The sequence below is a fragment of the Pseudopipra pipra genome, chromosome 4 (genome assembly GCF_036250125.1).
Source record: "Pseudopipra pipra isolate bDixPip1 chromosome 4, bDixPip1.hap1, whole genome shotgun sequence".
NCBI lineage: Eukaryota > Metazoa > Chordata > Aves > Passeriformes > Pipridae > Pseudopipra > Pseudopipra pipra.
In genome coordinates, this window is record NC_087552.1 from 74,917,388 (window position 1) to 74,933,176 (window position 15,789).

Sequence of the window (15,789 nt, forward strand, 5' to 3'; positions counted from 1 at the left end):
TCCTCTCTCCAACATGCCAGAAGCCACAATGAGAGGAGTGTGAGAACCTCACAGTGGGCAACTGGGGGATAAGCTGCCCCCTACAATGCCTCGTCCTGACTCCGGGAGTAATTGGTTTAAACCCCCCGAGCCCGGGGGTTTTATCCCTTCCCAAACCCTCAACACATTAACCGTTGGAATGCTGGGGGATTGTGCATCCAACTGCTGGGACACTCCCGGGGTCCCTTCCCAGCCATTCCCCAGGGCTGGCTCAGCCCTCCAGGGTCACCACCAGCCCCCTGCTCCTGGTGTGGGAGAGGGACGGTCCCTGGACGGCTCCTGGCACCTAAACCACAGCTCCCATCCATGGTTTTCCCTGCACACTCCCACTCAACACCCAGGACATCCGCTCCGCTTCAGGAATGCCAACAGCACCCGGAGAACCAGCCCTGGTTGAAAGGTGACATTGCCACCACCACGCTGGGGACAATCCAAATCCAGTGGCTTCCTGTGGAGCTTCCCCTGGACAATGACCCAAACCCTGCCAAAGGCTGAGAGCCCTGGGATGGGCCTGGATAGTGACGGAGAGGGACCAGCCCTGGATCGCAGGGTGACACCACTTGAGCTGTCACCCAAAGTGCCACCACCCCAAAGGGCAGCGGAGCCTGTTCCTGCCGTCCCAGCTGGGATTTTCCCCCTGAAAACAGCCCCAAAACTTTGAGGAGCTGGTTTCTGGGGACAGCCCCCAGGGAGGGACAGCTGCCAGCTCCGGGCTCTGCTCTCTGGCCGTATCTGGGCCGCGCATCTTTCTCCTCCCGTGATTGATTCCCAGGCATTTGCCCCGTTAATTATTAATTATGGAGCGGCTGCGATGCCCATCCGGCCCCAAACCCCAAAGCCAGGGCTGTTTTCCACCATCCCTGCATGAACAGTGGGATAGACACTGGCACAGACAGCGCTTCCATAATCACCCCAAAGCTGGGAGGGGAACACTGGGATACAGAGTGACTCCATAATCACCCTATAGATAGAAGGGAACACTGGGATATAGGGTGACTCCATAATCACCTCAAATCCAGGAGGAGACACTGGGATATACGGTGCCTCCATAATCACCTCAAAGATGGGAGGGGACACTGGGATATAGGGTGACTCCATAATCACCTCAAATCCAGGAGGGGACACTGGGATATAGGGTGGCTCCATAATCACCTCAAATCCAGGAGGGGACACTGGGATATAGGGTGGTTCCATAATCACCTCAAATCCAGGAGGGGACACTGGGATATACGGTGACTCCATAATCACCTCAAATCCAGGAGGAGACACTGGGATATATGATGACTCCAAAATCACCTCAAAGATGGGAGAGAACACTAGGATATAGGGTGACTCCATAATCACCTCAAATCCAGGAGGGAACACTGGGATATATGGTGACTCCATAATCACCTCAAAGCTGGGAGGGGACACTGGGATAATAGGGTGACTCCATAATCATCCGAAAGCCAGGAGGGAACACAGGGATACACGGTGTCTCCATAATCATTCCGAAGCCAGGAGAGAATCCTGGGATGTACAGCAACTCCATGATCACCCCAAAACCATGAGGGACACTGGGATATACAGTGACTCCATAATTGCCCCAAAGCTGGAAGGAGACACTGGGATATAGGGTGCCTCCATAATGTCCCCAAAACTTCCCTCTGGCAGGAGCCAGGGAGAGGCCTTTGCTTTGGGAATGCAGACTTGAGACCCCAAGTGGGGTTTGCCACGTGAGCTTCCAGGGATGGATAGGCTCTGCCAGGAGATCCCAGCTGCATCAGGGAAAATTAACTCAGGGAAGTGACTTCCCAGCCCAATCCCATCTTTTTTTTCTCCCCAGTCCCTTTTATTTTGTCGTTCTGAGGGCCTGTCTTATCCCAAATTAACACAGCTCCTTGGTAGGAGGAAGGATGGGAAGGGGTTAAACACCTGCACCCTTCCCCACCCCATATCCCAAGGCATTTCCTGATGCTGGGCAGGTACCTGTACCCTTTTCACCTTCCCCTGGGCTGCTCCAGGTGTTGCTCCCCGGCTGGGGAACCCGGAGAAGTCACAGCCCAAAAGGGAAAAACTCCCTATTCCAGGGGGAAAAGCAGTTGGCAAATAGCTGCAGGCACAGCCATAACACAGAGCCCCATCTGGGAATGATCAAATCCACTCAAAAATGATAAACCAGCCCAAAAGTGGGGGTTTGGATGCGGGGCTGGGTGTCTGCACCAGGTGAAAACACACCTGTGTCACCCACTGTCACACCGGGCATGTGTGTCAGGGATAAAGGGGGCTGGTTTTCCATGGAAATTTAATTGCAAGGAGGATTCATCACTGAATATATTAATAATAATAATAATAATAATAATATCCTTTTGGCACAGCTCCCAGCAACCTGCTATCCCACCCCTCTAATCCCAGCACTTGGATGCCTATCCTGCATCACATCCCTATGTGATAATTCCGCATATCGGAATTATTTCCCTCCAGGTAATTTAAATCAGATTATTTTTTTTCTTCTCTAAATTATTTCTCCAAAGCCACAAAACAAAGGGGGAAAAGCCTTCCCTGCTCCCTGCAAACCACTGCTGCTGCTGATAGCAGCTTGGTGCTTGTTCCCAGATGGATCCGTGGGGTCGCGGGAAGGACGGGAGCCTTTCCCAGCCCTCCCGCCGACACCTGCGCTCGCTCCCTGCTTCCCAAAAACATGGAAACACCAGGCTACAAAACACGCTGAGGCACATAAAAATATATTTTAAAAATATCTACATTGCCTCTTCCCATTTCTAAATCCCCCCGGGATTTAGGGATGGACGGCGCTGCTTTTTCCCCAATAATTTGCGTTATCGCCTGGAGGCTCCAGGCACTGCTGGAAAAGGCCAGGGAACGGCTGAGCTCTCCCTCGGGCATCCCACAGCTGCCCTTTCCGCCCAGACAAGTTCCTGGTTGTTCTTTGACCTTTGGGGTTTGTTCTTTTTTCCCCCTTTCACGTGGTTTCAGAGAGGAGAGGTGACGGAAGCAGCGGGGAAGGATCGAAGCCAGGGTGGAACCGCGGTGCCCTGGGCTCGAGGGTTGGGAGAGCATCAGCACCAGGATATAAACACCCTCTGGATTTTGGGGGCTCGGCCCAGCCTCCCCAACATCCACAGCTGCTCTTTCCCGCTGTCCCCACGCTGGTGACATTTCCCTCCCAGTAACTTCCCGCTCCCAGAGATGCATTTGGAGGTTTTGCTTGGCAGAGCCTGGGCGAGGATGAGCCAGGCGGGTACTGGGAACACCCACGGCTCCAGCTTTAATTCCCAATTAAATTAAAGGATAAAAAATACATTAATTCGGAATATAGGCCAAACTGCCTCACCAGAATCTGGAGAAAACTTTCTCCAACCACTCCTTTACTGACTATTACCGGAAATAACGCACCTTCACCTGGAGCATTTGGGAACAGCCCCTCACCGGGACACCGTGTTTGGGCACACAGAGAAGCTCAGCCCTGACTCCCCTGTTTTCCCCCAGCACTGTACACTTTTCCTTTCATCCCCACACTTCCGCTGGGTCTCGTTATATCTAAATGCTGTGAAATGTCTGTTCTCATCCCAGAAAGCCACAGCCAAAATCAGCAGGTACCATCTCCACACCCATCCTGATTTTTGGGCACCGTGGTGTTGGTGCACAGAAGCAAAGCCACAGGGCTGAGCCACGGTTTTCCAGCTCTCCAGGGAAGGAGATCAGGCTGCTGCTCCTTTTCTAACCGGATTTTTAAAGCCATATTTTGCTCTCAGGGAAAACACCCCAAGCAAGCGAGACATAACACCGGAAAACCGCTCCGGAGAGCGGGATGACGCCAGACCTGCATTCCCAGCCTCCAACCCGGCCAGGGACGACTGAAACAACCAAACGCCACAGCACAAAAAAAAATCCCAACCCCACCCCAAGCCCAGGTAAAATAACCCATCTCCAAGGCCAGGAAAACCAGCAGGGTTCAGCCCCAGTGGGATTCCTGGGCAAACCCAGCAGTGCGAGCCCCGCTCGGGTTCGGTGCCGCTCCCGCTGCCCGACGCCGAGCTGATCCCATCGGATGGATGGATGGATGGATGGATGGGTGGACAGCGGGACAGCTGGCGGTGGGATGGGCAGTACCTGGGTCTCGGAGAGGCTGAGGCTGCTGGCCAGCTGCTTCCTCTCGGCGCCCACCACGTAGTGGTTCTTCTCGAAGGCCCGTTCCAGCCGCAGGAGCTGTGACGGGGAGAAGGCCGTGCGGATGCGCTTGGGTTTCCGGGCGAAGGGGCCGTGCAGGAGAAGGCTCTCCTGGGATACCTCGCTCCCTGTGGACACAGAGCACAGTCAGGGTCCTGCACCAGCAGCCCCGGCACTGGATCCCGCTCTGGGAGTGGATGTTGGGGTGACACTCTCGCCCTGTGACACGGGGGACAGATAAGGGGTATTGGGGGGTCCCGGGTGCCTTCCCAACCCCAAAATTGTAGGATTATGTCCCCACAAGCACTGCGGTGTCGTAGCCGTGCTCCCTCCTGGCTGCCCTTGGTGGGGCTGGATGTGGGAGGATGGAGAGGGGAAGGGAAAGGAGAGAGAAAGAAAGAGAGGGAGAAGGGATAGAACAGGAAAGCAGGAGGAAGAGGAAGGAGAGAAGGGAAGGGGGAGGAAGAGAAAAAACTGAGATAGAAAAAGAAATTATGAAATAGGAGAAAGAGACGGAGAAAGAGAAAAACAGAGAAGAAAGAGAGAGAGAAAGAGAAAAACAGAGAAGAAAGAGAGAGAGAAAGAGAGAAAGAGAGAAAGAGAGAAAGAGAGAAAGAGAGAAAGAGAGAAAGAGAGAAAGAGAGAGAAGAGAGAAAGAGAGAAAGAGAGAAAGAGAGAAAGAGAGAAAGAGAGTGAAGGGGAGAAAGAGAGTGAAGGGGAGAAAGAGAGTGAAGGGGAGAAAGAGAGTGAAGGGGAGAAAGAGAGTGAAGGGGAGAAAGAGAGTGAAGGGGAGAAAGAAAGGAAGAGAGAGGGAAAAGAAGAAAGACAGGGGAAAAAAAACAAGAAGGAAGAGAAAGAGTGAAATGTGAAGGAAAGGTGAAGGAAAGTGGGAAAGCAAGAAAAAGAAGGAAAGAAGCAAAAAATAAGGAACGAGAGAAGGGAAGTTGTAGACCAAGCAAGCAAGAAAAGGCAGAAAAGAACGAAAGAAAGGGAAGAAAAAGAAAAATAAAGACGGGGAGAGGAGGCAGGGCAGCGGGTCGGGGCGGGGGGAGCGGCGGGCCGGGGGCTGGGGCTGCGGGGGCAGCGGGGCCGGAGCGGGAGCCCCGCACAACCCCGGCCCGAGCCGCTCCCGGGGCCGGGGGTTCGGGCCGCTGCCCCCCGGGCACCGCCGGGAGCGGCCGCAAATCCCGCCGGAGCCACCGGAGACAAGCGAGGGGTTGGTGCCGAGCAGATAAACCTAATCCGGGCTCCGGGACCCCCCGGCGTCGCGGGGGGACGGTGGGACAGAGAAGGGACAGGGATGGAGAGGAAACGGAAAGGAAAAAAAGAGGGCGGGAAAAAAAAAAAAAAAGAGAGGAAAAAAGGAAGGGGAAAAAAAGGACGGAGATAGAGAAAGGAAAAGGAAAAGCGAGAGGATAGTAAGAATGGGAGAGAAAGAAAATAGAGATAAAAAATAGAAACAGCAGGTCAGAAAATTAAGAGAAAGGAGGAAATGAGTTAAGGAAAGAAGAAGGAAAGGAAACAAGAAAGAAGGAAAGAAAAAAGAAAAGAGAAGAAAAGAAAGAGAAGAATATGAAAAGAAGAAGAGAAAGAAAAAGGAGAAAGGAAAGAGAAGAAAAGAAATAAAGAGAAGAGAAGAAAAGAAATAAAGAGAAGAAATGAAAGAAAGAGAAGGAAAGGAATAGAGAGAAAATCTACGGAACCAAACAACGTCTCGCTGCGCAGCCGAGATCCGCCGCACCGAAAATCTTTCCCTTCGTTCCCGAGAAGGAGAAAACCAAATTCCCGGCTCGGCTGCGCCGGGAGGCGGCAGCGCCGGTCCCGTTCCCGGGAGCCCCGCGATGCTCGGCCGGGACTCCGCGGGGCTGCTCCGGTCCCCCCTCGCTCTGCCCGGGCACGGCACCGATCCCGGGGCTGCGGGATCGCACCGGCCCGGGGCGCGCAAAGCGATCGGCGCCGGCTGTTTAAAGGCACCGGGTGTCCAAAGGCACCGGGTGTCCAAAGGCACCGGGAGCGCAGAGCCACCGGCCCCGCCGGGTGACCGCGCTCGGCCCCGCCGTGCGAGCGCCCGGGGCACCGCAGCAACAGGTCCTGCCCTCCGGGCCCCCCTCGCCCCCCGGGTTCAGGAGCCCCGCGGCCCCCGCAGCCCCCCGGGGGCACCGGCAGCCCCCGCCCCGCGCCCGCCGGGAGCCCCCGCTCACCTTGGAAGCGGTGGCCGAAGAAGCGGTTCCGCAGCACCCAGGGGTAGAAGTTGAGCGGGTCGCGGTGCTGCGGCCCGAAGAAGGGGTGTGGGTGCGGCAGGGCCGAGCCCCCCAGCTGGGGGGGCCCGACGGGCAGCGCCGGGTGCCCCACGGCCTCGGGGAAGACGAGCTCGGCGCTGCCGTAGAGGGCCCGGCCGGCGGCTCCCTGGAAGCCGGGGGCGAAGGCGGCGGCGTCGGCGGCTGCGGCGGGGCCGGGGTAGGCGAGGGCGGCGGGGCGCGGGGGGTCCTCGGGGCCCAGGGGGGTGTCCTTGCCCACCAGGGACTCGATGGTGAAGCAGCGCTTCGCAGACGGCTGGAACATGGTGTGAGCCGGGAACGGGGCGGGGGGGGCCGGAGCGGGGCCGGTCCTGCGTGTGTGTGTGTGTGTGTATGTGTGTGTGTGTGTGCGTGTGCAAGAAACCTCCCCCTGGGCACGGCACACACACACAGACCCCCGCACACCCACCCCCGCACGCCCGCGCCCGCCCCGCCGCCCACCCGCGGGCGCCCACGCACCCCCGAGCCCCGGGCGGCCGCTACAAATACGGCCCGGACCTGGCGGGGCCCCGGGGAGGGGGCGGCCTCACCTGCGCTCCGGGGACGGGCTGGGAGGGCAGGGCAGGGACGGGCAGGGGAGGCAGGACGGGAAGGGGGAGGCAGGGACGGACAGGGGAGGCAGGACAGGCACGGGGAGGAAGAGGAGGCAAGGGACAGGTAGGGGAAGACAAGGGGAGGAAGAGGAGGCAGAGGAGAAAGAGGAGGCAGGGGAGGCCAAGAGAAGGTAGAGGAGGCAGGGGAGGCCAAGGGAAGGTAGGTGAGGAAGAGGAGGCAGGGGAGGCCAAAGGGAGGAAGAGGAGGCAGGGGAGCCCAAGGGGAGGAAGAGGAGGCAGGGGAGCCCAAGGGGACTAAGGGGAGGAATGGGAGGAAGAGGAGGCAGGGGCAGGTAGGGGAGGCCAAGGGGAGGCAGAGGAGGCAGGGGCAGGTAGAGACAGGCAGGAAGAGGCAAGGGAGGCAAGAGGAGGCCGGGGGAGGCAGGGGCGGTAGGGACAGGCAGGGGAGGACAAGGGGAGGCAGAGGAGGGAAAGGAGGCAAGAGGAGGCCGGGGGAGGCAGAGGAAGGCAGGAGAGGTAGAGACAGGCAGGGAAGGACGAGGGGAGGACAAGGGGAGGCAGGGGAGGAAGAGGGGAGTCAGTGGCAGGCAGGGGAGGCAGGGGGAGATGGGGGCAGGCAGGGGGAGGAAAGGGAAGCAGGGGGAGATGGGGGGAAATAGGGGCAGGCAGGGGAGGACAAGGGGAGGCAAGAGGAGGCAGAGAGCGCCCGAAAAACTGGACTGGAGCCGCTCCCGCAGGCGCGCCGCGAAGTTGTGGGAGAGGGGCTCCGGCTGCGGGGGGTTTTCCCTTCGTCTTCAAAAAAAAAAAAATAATTTAAAAAAAGAAAATTAAAAAAAAAAAAGCTTTAAAAAAATCCTCCTTTCTTATTCTTTTTTTTTTCCTTCCCCCTCTTTTTTTTTTCTTTTTTTTTCCTCCCCGCTATTTAAATAAATAAAATAAACCTGCCCGCAGCGAAGCGCGGAACTCCGCGGCCCGGGTGTGTGTGGGGAGGGAGGACAGGTGAAGCCCACCCCGCGGCCCCTCCGCCTCCCGCGTAACCCCCCCCCTCCAGAGGCAGGACCTTTCCCGCGGACAAAAGCTCTTCCCACGGGTCCGATCCTGGGAATTCCAAAAAAAAAAAAAAAAAAAATTAAAAAAATTGAAAGCTCCCAGTAAGTGGCGATTTTGGGCTGTTTCTCCCCGGCGCGGGGGGGAATGCGCGGGCGCGCAGCCCCCTGCGCGGGCCGGTCCCGAGTTCACTCCGCAGTTTGGCTCTGCTCGGAGTTTTGTTGGCCCCGCGGAGGCGGGGGCGAGCCCTCCCCTCCCGCACAAAGGGGGTTGAAAGTCTATTTTCCACTTGGCTGGATCGAAATACTCCGCGCGGGATCCTTCCCCCCGCGGAGAGCAGAGCGCTGCTGCTGCGCGGGCTTTGCGCGGACGCGCTCCCGCAAGAGGCTGCGGGGAGGAAGGCTTTGGGGAGGGAGAGGAAAGGAAAAATTCCCTGAAATCCCAGAGAAATGAAAGCCTAAAAATGGAGCGAGAGCGTCGGCAAAGCGCTTTTATTTTTATTTCCGCGCGCGAGAGAGAGAGAGGAAAAAATAATCGACATTGAAAATATATTATAAATAGATTTTTTCAAATGTATTTCCATTTATTTATTTTTTTGATATTAAAAATGGAAATAAAGAAGCGGAGTTGGGTGAGAGAGCGGGCGGAGAGGGCACCGGGCGCGGAGCGGGGAATACCCGAGGAGGGATGGGATGGGAAAGGGATGGGATGGGAAAGGGAAGGGACGGGAAAGGGATAGGGAAGAAGGGGAAGGGGAAGGGATAGAGATGAAGGGGAAGAGATGGAGATGAGGAAGGGAAGGGGGATGCGGGGACAGCTCGGCTCAGCCACGGGAGCTGCGCCAGGCTCCGGACTTTTGTGGAATTTAATTTAAATCAATTTAATACAATTTAATTCAATTTAATTTTTTTTTTCTCTCTCTCTCTTTTTTTTTTTTAATTCCCCCTCGCCCTCTTCTCTGCCCCCAGGGCCGGCGGGCGGGAGGAGATGCGGCCCCTCCGCCCCTGCCCTCCCGCAGCCGCCCGTGAGGAGCGGGCGCTGCGGGATCCGCGCCCGCGGAGCTCTGCGCTGGGCCGGGATTTCGTTGCGTGCGGATCTCACCCGTCTTCTGCATCTTCTGCGCGGGGGGAAAAATGGAAAAGGCGGCCGCGCTCCGGCTGCTTCCCGGAGGGATCCCCGCCGGCAGCATCTCCCCTCCGCGCCCCGTCTCCACAGGAGCGTTTTTTTGGGGGGGAGGGAGCTGCTTTGGTTTGGGGATAAATCGCCCTCGCGGAAAATTGTAAATCTTTAATCTGATTTTTTTTTTTCCTCCCTGTTTGCCCCGGTGGTTTCCAGTCCCGGCTCAGTGTCCAGGCGAGACTCCTCGGTTGCTCCGAAGGGAACCGAGGAGCTGCTACGCTGAAACCGGGCGAGAAACCCAAATTTATCTCTAAATTTCTTTTTCCCCTCCGCTTCCAGGCCTGCTCCCGGCTCCAGGACAATTCAAGAAGGATTTTTATCCCCTGCGGGAATAAACACGGACCCCCCGAGCGGGTGTCTTGCTCCGGCTCGAGGTGTCCGTGGTTTATTAAGAGGAAAACTTTATGTATCCCCCTGCATTCCCGAGAGGAGGGGAGCCGGGATCCTGCCTTCCCGCTGGATTGCTGGCCGGGAGGAGCTCCGGGTGGAGGAGAAAGACATTTTCTTTTTTAACGAAAGAGCCGCCGAACGAGCGAGCGCAGCGGAGGGACCCGCCAGGGGCCGGGCAGGGGGGGCTGCACCGGGATTAGGGGGTGCTGGAGGGGGAAAAGGGGGGTCTGGTGCCTGCTAAGATACGACCGCGAGGATTTTGCAAGGAGCAAACGAAAGAGGCGGGAAGGAGAGGGAGAGAGGGCCAGGCACCAAAAACTGGACGCGGGTTGGGGGTAGAGGGTCAGTTATGGGGGCGCTTGGGGTGGGCAGAGGGACAGCGGGTCCCTCCCTGTGCCCACATCCCCCTGCACGCCCGGGTTGGCCGCCGTTCTCCCGGCTGGGACGCGGATCCCTGCCCGTATCCCGTTCTCCCGGGCAGCGGGAGCAGGCGGGATTCTCCGGGGCCGGATCCCGACGCTGCCGGCAGGTGCTGTGGGTGCCCGGGCTCGTTAATCTGTAACACGCCGGCCTCGGCATCAAAGGGCAGAAATGTGGAAAATCAGGCCCCAAATCAGGCCCCGGGCCCCGGAGCGTGGCCGCGGGCGCAGCTGGTCGGGATGTTAAAAGTTGACCAGACTTCAAAGTGCGGGATCATTTCCTCCTCACCTCTCCCACCTGCCCTTCCCGTGGGCACAGCTCCTTCCCCTGCCCGGGTTTCTTCTCAGCAGCCACCAAGTGCAGCCCTGAAGTGGAGAAGGGAGAAATGGGGCCGTGTTTTTGATTGGGGGGTTAAGGAGGCCCCGGATTTCTCTCTCTCTTTTTCTGCTTCTTTGGATTTGTTTGTTTGTTTCTTTTTTAAATTTCACTTGGTTCGGGAATATCTTGGATGGGGATAAATTGTCCCTGAACTGGCCCAGGGACTGGCCCATCCCACCACTCTCAGTGTCCCTTTTAAGGTGGTTTTGTCAATTGGTCCGTTGATAGAGGATGAACGGATGGATGGAGGGATAGAGGGATGGATGGATCATGGAATCACAAGAATCAGAATATCCTGAGTTGGAAGGGACCCACGAGGATCACTGAAGTCCAGTTTGTGGCCCTGATTCCCAAGAATCCCACCATGTGCCTGATGGATGCACATGCATGATGGATCAAAGGATGGATGGATGGATGGATGGATGGATGGATGGATGGATGGATGGATGGATGGATGGATGGATGGATGGATGGATGGATGGATGAAGATGACCTTGGAATGGTGGGGATGGTGGTAGAGATGTACATGTGACAGGGATGGATGGCTATGGAGTCTATGGAGTCAGGCTGATGGAGAGAGGATCCCAGCACCGACTCTGGGAATGGGAAGCCACCCAGACCACATGTTTATGGGCTGGAAGAGACCATTCCAGCAAGGAAAGATGCTCCTGGATCCTCACCCACCTACACAAGGGTCCCACTGGCTTTCCATGGGGGCTGCATCCACCCACCAAAGCCTTGCTGGAGAGATGACCTGGTGGGATCTGGTGTGACGGGTCCTGTTGGGTTTGTGACACACTCAGAGGTGGCAGGTCCTGAAGGCCCCTTGGTGTGGTCACAGCTGTGGCTTCGGTGGCAGCAGCCACGGGTCAGGAACAGGGATTTTGGGCTTGCCAAGCAAACAGGGTTTTGCACCCAGGTCCTCGTAGACACTGAACCCCCAGCTCCTGATGGGATCATCTCCAAGCCTTGAAACATCTCCAGATGATGGTGCAGGTGCTGTAGCTGTGAAAAAAACCTTTCCAAAAGCTGTGGCACCTCAGCCATTGGCAGCCCAGGCTGCACCTGGGACAGGGAATGCTCTGGTCACTTCTGGTCACTCAGCAAGGTGGTACCACAGGACTGGAATTTTAGGGAAAGGTGTTCCCAATCATGAAGTCAAAGTGATGTGCACAGGTTGAGCACTTGGGGACCTTTCCCTCGGCCGTGGGGACCCCACGCCCCCTGTTTGCCTGTGAGGAGCTGGTTCACCCACTCCAGCTCTGGAACACGTGGATTTTGGGCAGTGTCAGCATCTCCTGCTCAGGTCATGACTTGTCAGAGCAGGGCTGATGCCCCAGGGACCAGCAGGACACGTGGCTCTGTGGGTGACATCACCTGCCCCGCAGAGAAGGGACATGGTCCTCCCTGGGGACCTGGTGGGGGGGTCCTGGGGCTCCCTGAGCCCTTCCCTGTCACAAGGGCTGCAATCCAGCCCCTCAAAACCCTGACCTTGGTCGCTCATCCTGGTCCCTGGGGTGGCAGCAGTGGTGGGTATGTGGCACTGCCATGGCCTGGCTGGAAATGGACATCTCCTTCATCCCAGATCCCAGCCTTTAAATCTCCTCGGGACGCTGGTGAGGAGCTCTGTGCTTTAGAACAAGTTCCCGAGGCCGGTTTTGAGGATTTATACCACAAAGGAGAGCTCAGCCACGGGGTTTGGGGGCAGCCAGGCCTCCCCTCTGCTTTTGGGGGTGAAGACGGGCCTCCCAGTTAATGTCCCACCACAAACCTCCCTCCAGGGCCCTCAGATGTCCCCTTAGGAATGCTCTTCCAGGCACAGCAGGGTCATCACTGCGGAAAAAACATCTTTCCTGGAGAACCGGGCAAAATTCATCCCAGGAAATTGCACATCCAGCCCCAGGGGGGGTTTGGGTGCTCCCTAGGATGGCACCAGAGCGTGACCCCTCCCTGTCTGACCCCCCCAGGCTCACTCTGACTTTGCTCCATTAGCTGAGGAAGAAATATTCCCTTCCCATGGCAAAGAAACCATGGAGAGAGGGGCTGTCTCCGCTTGGATGCTGGGAGATTCCCCTCCCAAATCCCACAGGGATGGTGCACTGGTATATTAGGGGGGATCAGCAGTCTTGGCCCCCCCTCCCATCCCAAATATTCCATGGAATGGCATCGAGGCAGGATATCAACCACTTACACGTGTCGCTTACAAACACCAAACTTATTAACTCAATAAAACTGCTGCCGAGGAGCTTCCCTGCTTTCCTGCTTTCCTGCCCCCTTTTCCATGGGGAGAACACCGATGTTGGAATCACCAAGCTTCCGTGTTTCCTTCCATGGAAACACCTGAGGTCACTTTTCATGTGGCACCCAGGAAATTAAATATGTGGATGCCCCTTCCAGCGTTTCCAGCCCTTGGCTGTGAAGACAGGGACTTGGGAATACCTCAGAGGAGAGGGGTTTAAAGCCAATCCCGGGGGGTGAAGCTGCCCCATCCCACCTGGATGGCTGTCCAGGGAGGGAATGTGCCTTGATGGGGGGTGCTGGGGGGTGCTGGGGGTCTCCTCCCCACCCCACAACACCCCGAATCCACGGCTCTCCCTCCCGTTTTCCCTCGGGAGTGGTCGGAGGGAGGCTCTGGCTGATTCATCTATTTATTTTCCCCCGAGGTACCATCTGAAAGGCAAGCCCCGGGTGTTTCCATGCGAGGCAGGCCAGGTGCTTCCAACGCTGCCATTCTCCGGGAGAAAAATAGGCAGGAAAGCTCCTCAGCAGCAGCAGTTTTATTGTGTTAATAAGTTTGGCGTCTATAAGCAACATATGTAAATGACTGCTATACTGTCTTGATGCCATTTAACATTATGTTGGGGAGGTGAGAGGGAGCCAAGTCTGCAGCATTTCCACTAATACGCCACGAGCTGCCAATTCTTCTGCGGCTTTTTTTATATTTTCCTCCTTTTTCTCCTTTTTTTTAAATTTTTTTAAATTTTTTTTTTAATTTAAACAAAAATAACGACTTGGACCTTCCGTCTCTGGTGGGAAACGGGTAAATATAGTGTTGGTTTGGCCTTGGAGATGGCATGGAAAAATCCTTCTTGGCCGGGTTATCCTGGTCCTCATCACCGGGGATAAGGAGAGGAAGGAGCAGAGTCACTGCCAAACTCAGCTGTGGCTCCTGGTGCTGACACCTCCACGTTTCCCCTTTTCCCTGACAAGGGGAAAAAAAAAAAAAAAAAGGAAAGACAGAGGGGAAAGAAAAAAAAAAAAACCACAACCCCAAAAATTAAATATAAACCGCCGTGAGCTTCTTCCTCCCGCAAGGAATTTTCAGTTAATTTATGTTGAATCAATGGTTCCTCGCAGTCATATGGATGGCAGGCTCCCAGCCATTATTAGTGTAAACAGATTTGTGAGCAGTATATTTAGCTGTTCCATATTGCTTTTAGGAAATGTGCACATTTCAATGGCAGATACTGAGAGAGGGCCATACCCTGCCACGGCTCTGCAGGTGGGGACGGGGCCCTGTGGAGGTTCCCCTCCTCCCAGACTCCTCTTCCTCACCTGAGAGGAAGGCTGGAGATGGTGGGAGGGGGTTTGGTTGCCCTTGGAGGCAGCGGGGACTGTTGGCTCCTGTTTGTCCCGTCTGCGTTTCACCTGAAGAACACCCCGAAAAACTGGGGGGTTGCTGGTGGGGATGGCGTGGATGTGGCCACGTTCATCCCTGGAGGGTGCAGAGGTTGGATCCAGCTCACCCAGAGGTGCTTGCAGCAGGAAAGGTCCTCGGGGTGGGTGCCCAGCATGGTTTTGGTGCTCCAGGGCATCCACTTCTTCCCTGGAGCGCTGTGGAGTCTCATCGGGACACAAGTGGGATGAGTTGGGTCAGTGCTCGAGCACCACTGGGGGGAATGCCCAGGGGCTGGGCTGGGAACCACCCAGGGAACACACTGGGATGCAGGTGGCACATCCACCCATGGATTGCCCTGGGATGAAGGTGGCAAACCCACCCATGGATATCCCTGGGATGAAGGTGGCAAACCCACCCATGGATTATCTTGGGATGCAGGTGGCACGTCCATCCAGGGGCCTCACTGGGATGAAGGTGGCACATCCACCCATGGATTGCCCTGGGATGAAGGTGGCACATCCACCCATGGATTTCCCTGGGATACAGGAGGCACATCCACCCATGGATATCCCTGGGATGAAGGTGGCAAACCCACCCATGGATTATCTTGGGATGCAGGTGGCACGTCCATCCAGGGGCCTCACTGGGATGTAGGTGGCACATCCACCCATGGACATCTCCGGGATGAAGGTGGCAAACCCACCCATGGATATCCCTGGGATGAAGGTGGCACATCCATCCATGGATTTCCTTGGGATGCAGGTGGCACATCCATCCATGGATTTCCTTGGGATGCAGGTGGCACATCCATCCATGGATTTCCCTGGGATGCAGGTGGCACATCCATCCATGGATTTCCTTGGGATGCAGGTGGTACATCCATCCATGGATTTCCTTGGGATGCAGGTGGCACATCCATCCATGGATTTCCTTGGGATGCAGGTGGCACACCCCCCAGCCCACACCTCACATAAAGGGCACAATGGCTGCATCCCTGCCATGCAGGAAGGGACCTGGACCCTCTTTCCTCCTCCTGAGTCTCTAATTTCGGGGCAGTTGTTCCCCGGAGCAGTGCCAGCCTCGAGCAGGTTGGGGCCAAAACTAAAATGTACCCAAAAAAGTGACGCCCAAATTCCAGCAGAGGGGGTGTAAAGCCCCCCAGAGGCACCGGAGGGGAGCCCTCCGACTCCAGCGGGACGGATTCTTCCACACAGCATCCTCACACGACTCCCCTTTCCCTGCCATCCCGAAGCGAGCAGGATCAGCCCCTTTCCCATCCCCCCCCCCTCTCCTCCTCCTCGCTCCGCGGTGCCAAAACAGCCCCGAAAAACGCCGAACCCAGAACCCGCCGGCGGTTCACACGCGCCGGGACGGCACGAAACGCCGAGGAAGCAGGGGCAGGATACGGCCCTGAGGGGCTTTTGCTATTTTCATTCTCCCTGCCTGCGTGCCCGAAATAGCTGCGGCGAGCGGGGCTGGCACGGGAGGCACGGGAGCATCGCCAGCCTCCAGCGGCTCGGCGGCGGCGCTGAAAGGATTTTGGGCAGCGTCTCACCATGGCTACCCGGGCCCGGGAGAAGTTATGCCGGCTCCGGGGGGAGATGCCGGCCCCTTTCATGCAGGAGAAAGCCGCGACATCAGGGCCCTGTTGTTGGATGTCACCGTCTCCCTCCCACCGGCGTGAAAAATCAATTAGGAA

At 56.8% G+C, this 15,789-nt stretch overlaps 1 protein-coding gene across 1 annotated transcript in view; it reads right to left on the minus strand.

Annotated features, from left to right (window-relative positions):
• Nucleotides 1-7,130, minus strand: part of LOC135413661 (homeobox protein EMX1-like) — an 8,629-nt gene extending 1,499 nt beyond the window's left edge. Inside the window, exons 1-2 of the mRNA XM_064653615.1 lie at nt 6,408-7,130; nt 4,150-4,334 (exon numbers count right to left, since the gene is read on the minus strand). Of these exons, the coding sequence (XP_064509685.1) occupies nt 4,150-4,334; nt 6,408-6,768 (546 nt within the window). The 5' untranslated portion in view covers nt 6,769-7,130. The remainder of the gene's footprint in view (nt 1-4,149; nt 4,335-6,407) is intronic.
• Nucleotides 7,131-15,789: the final 8,659 nt, after the last annotated feature.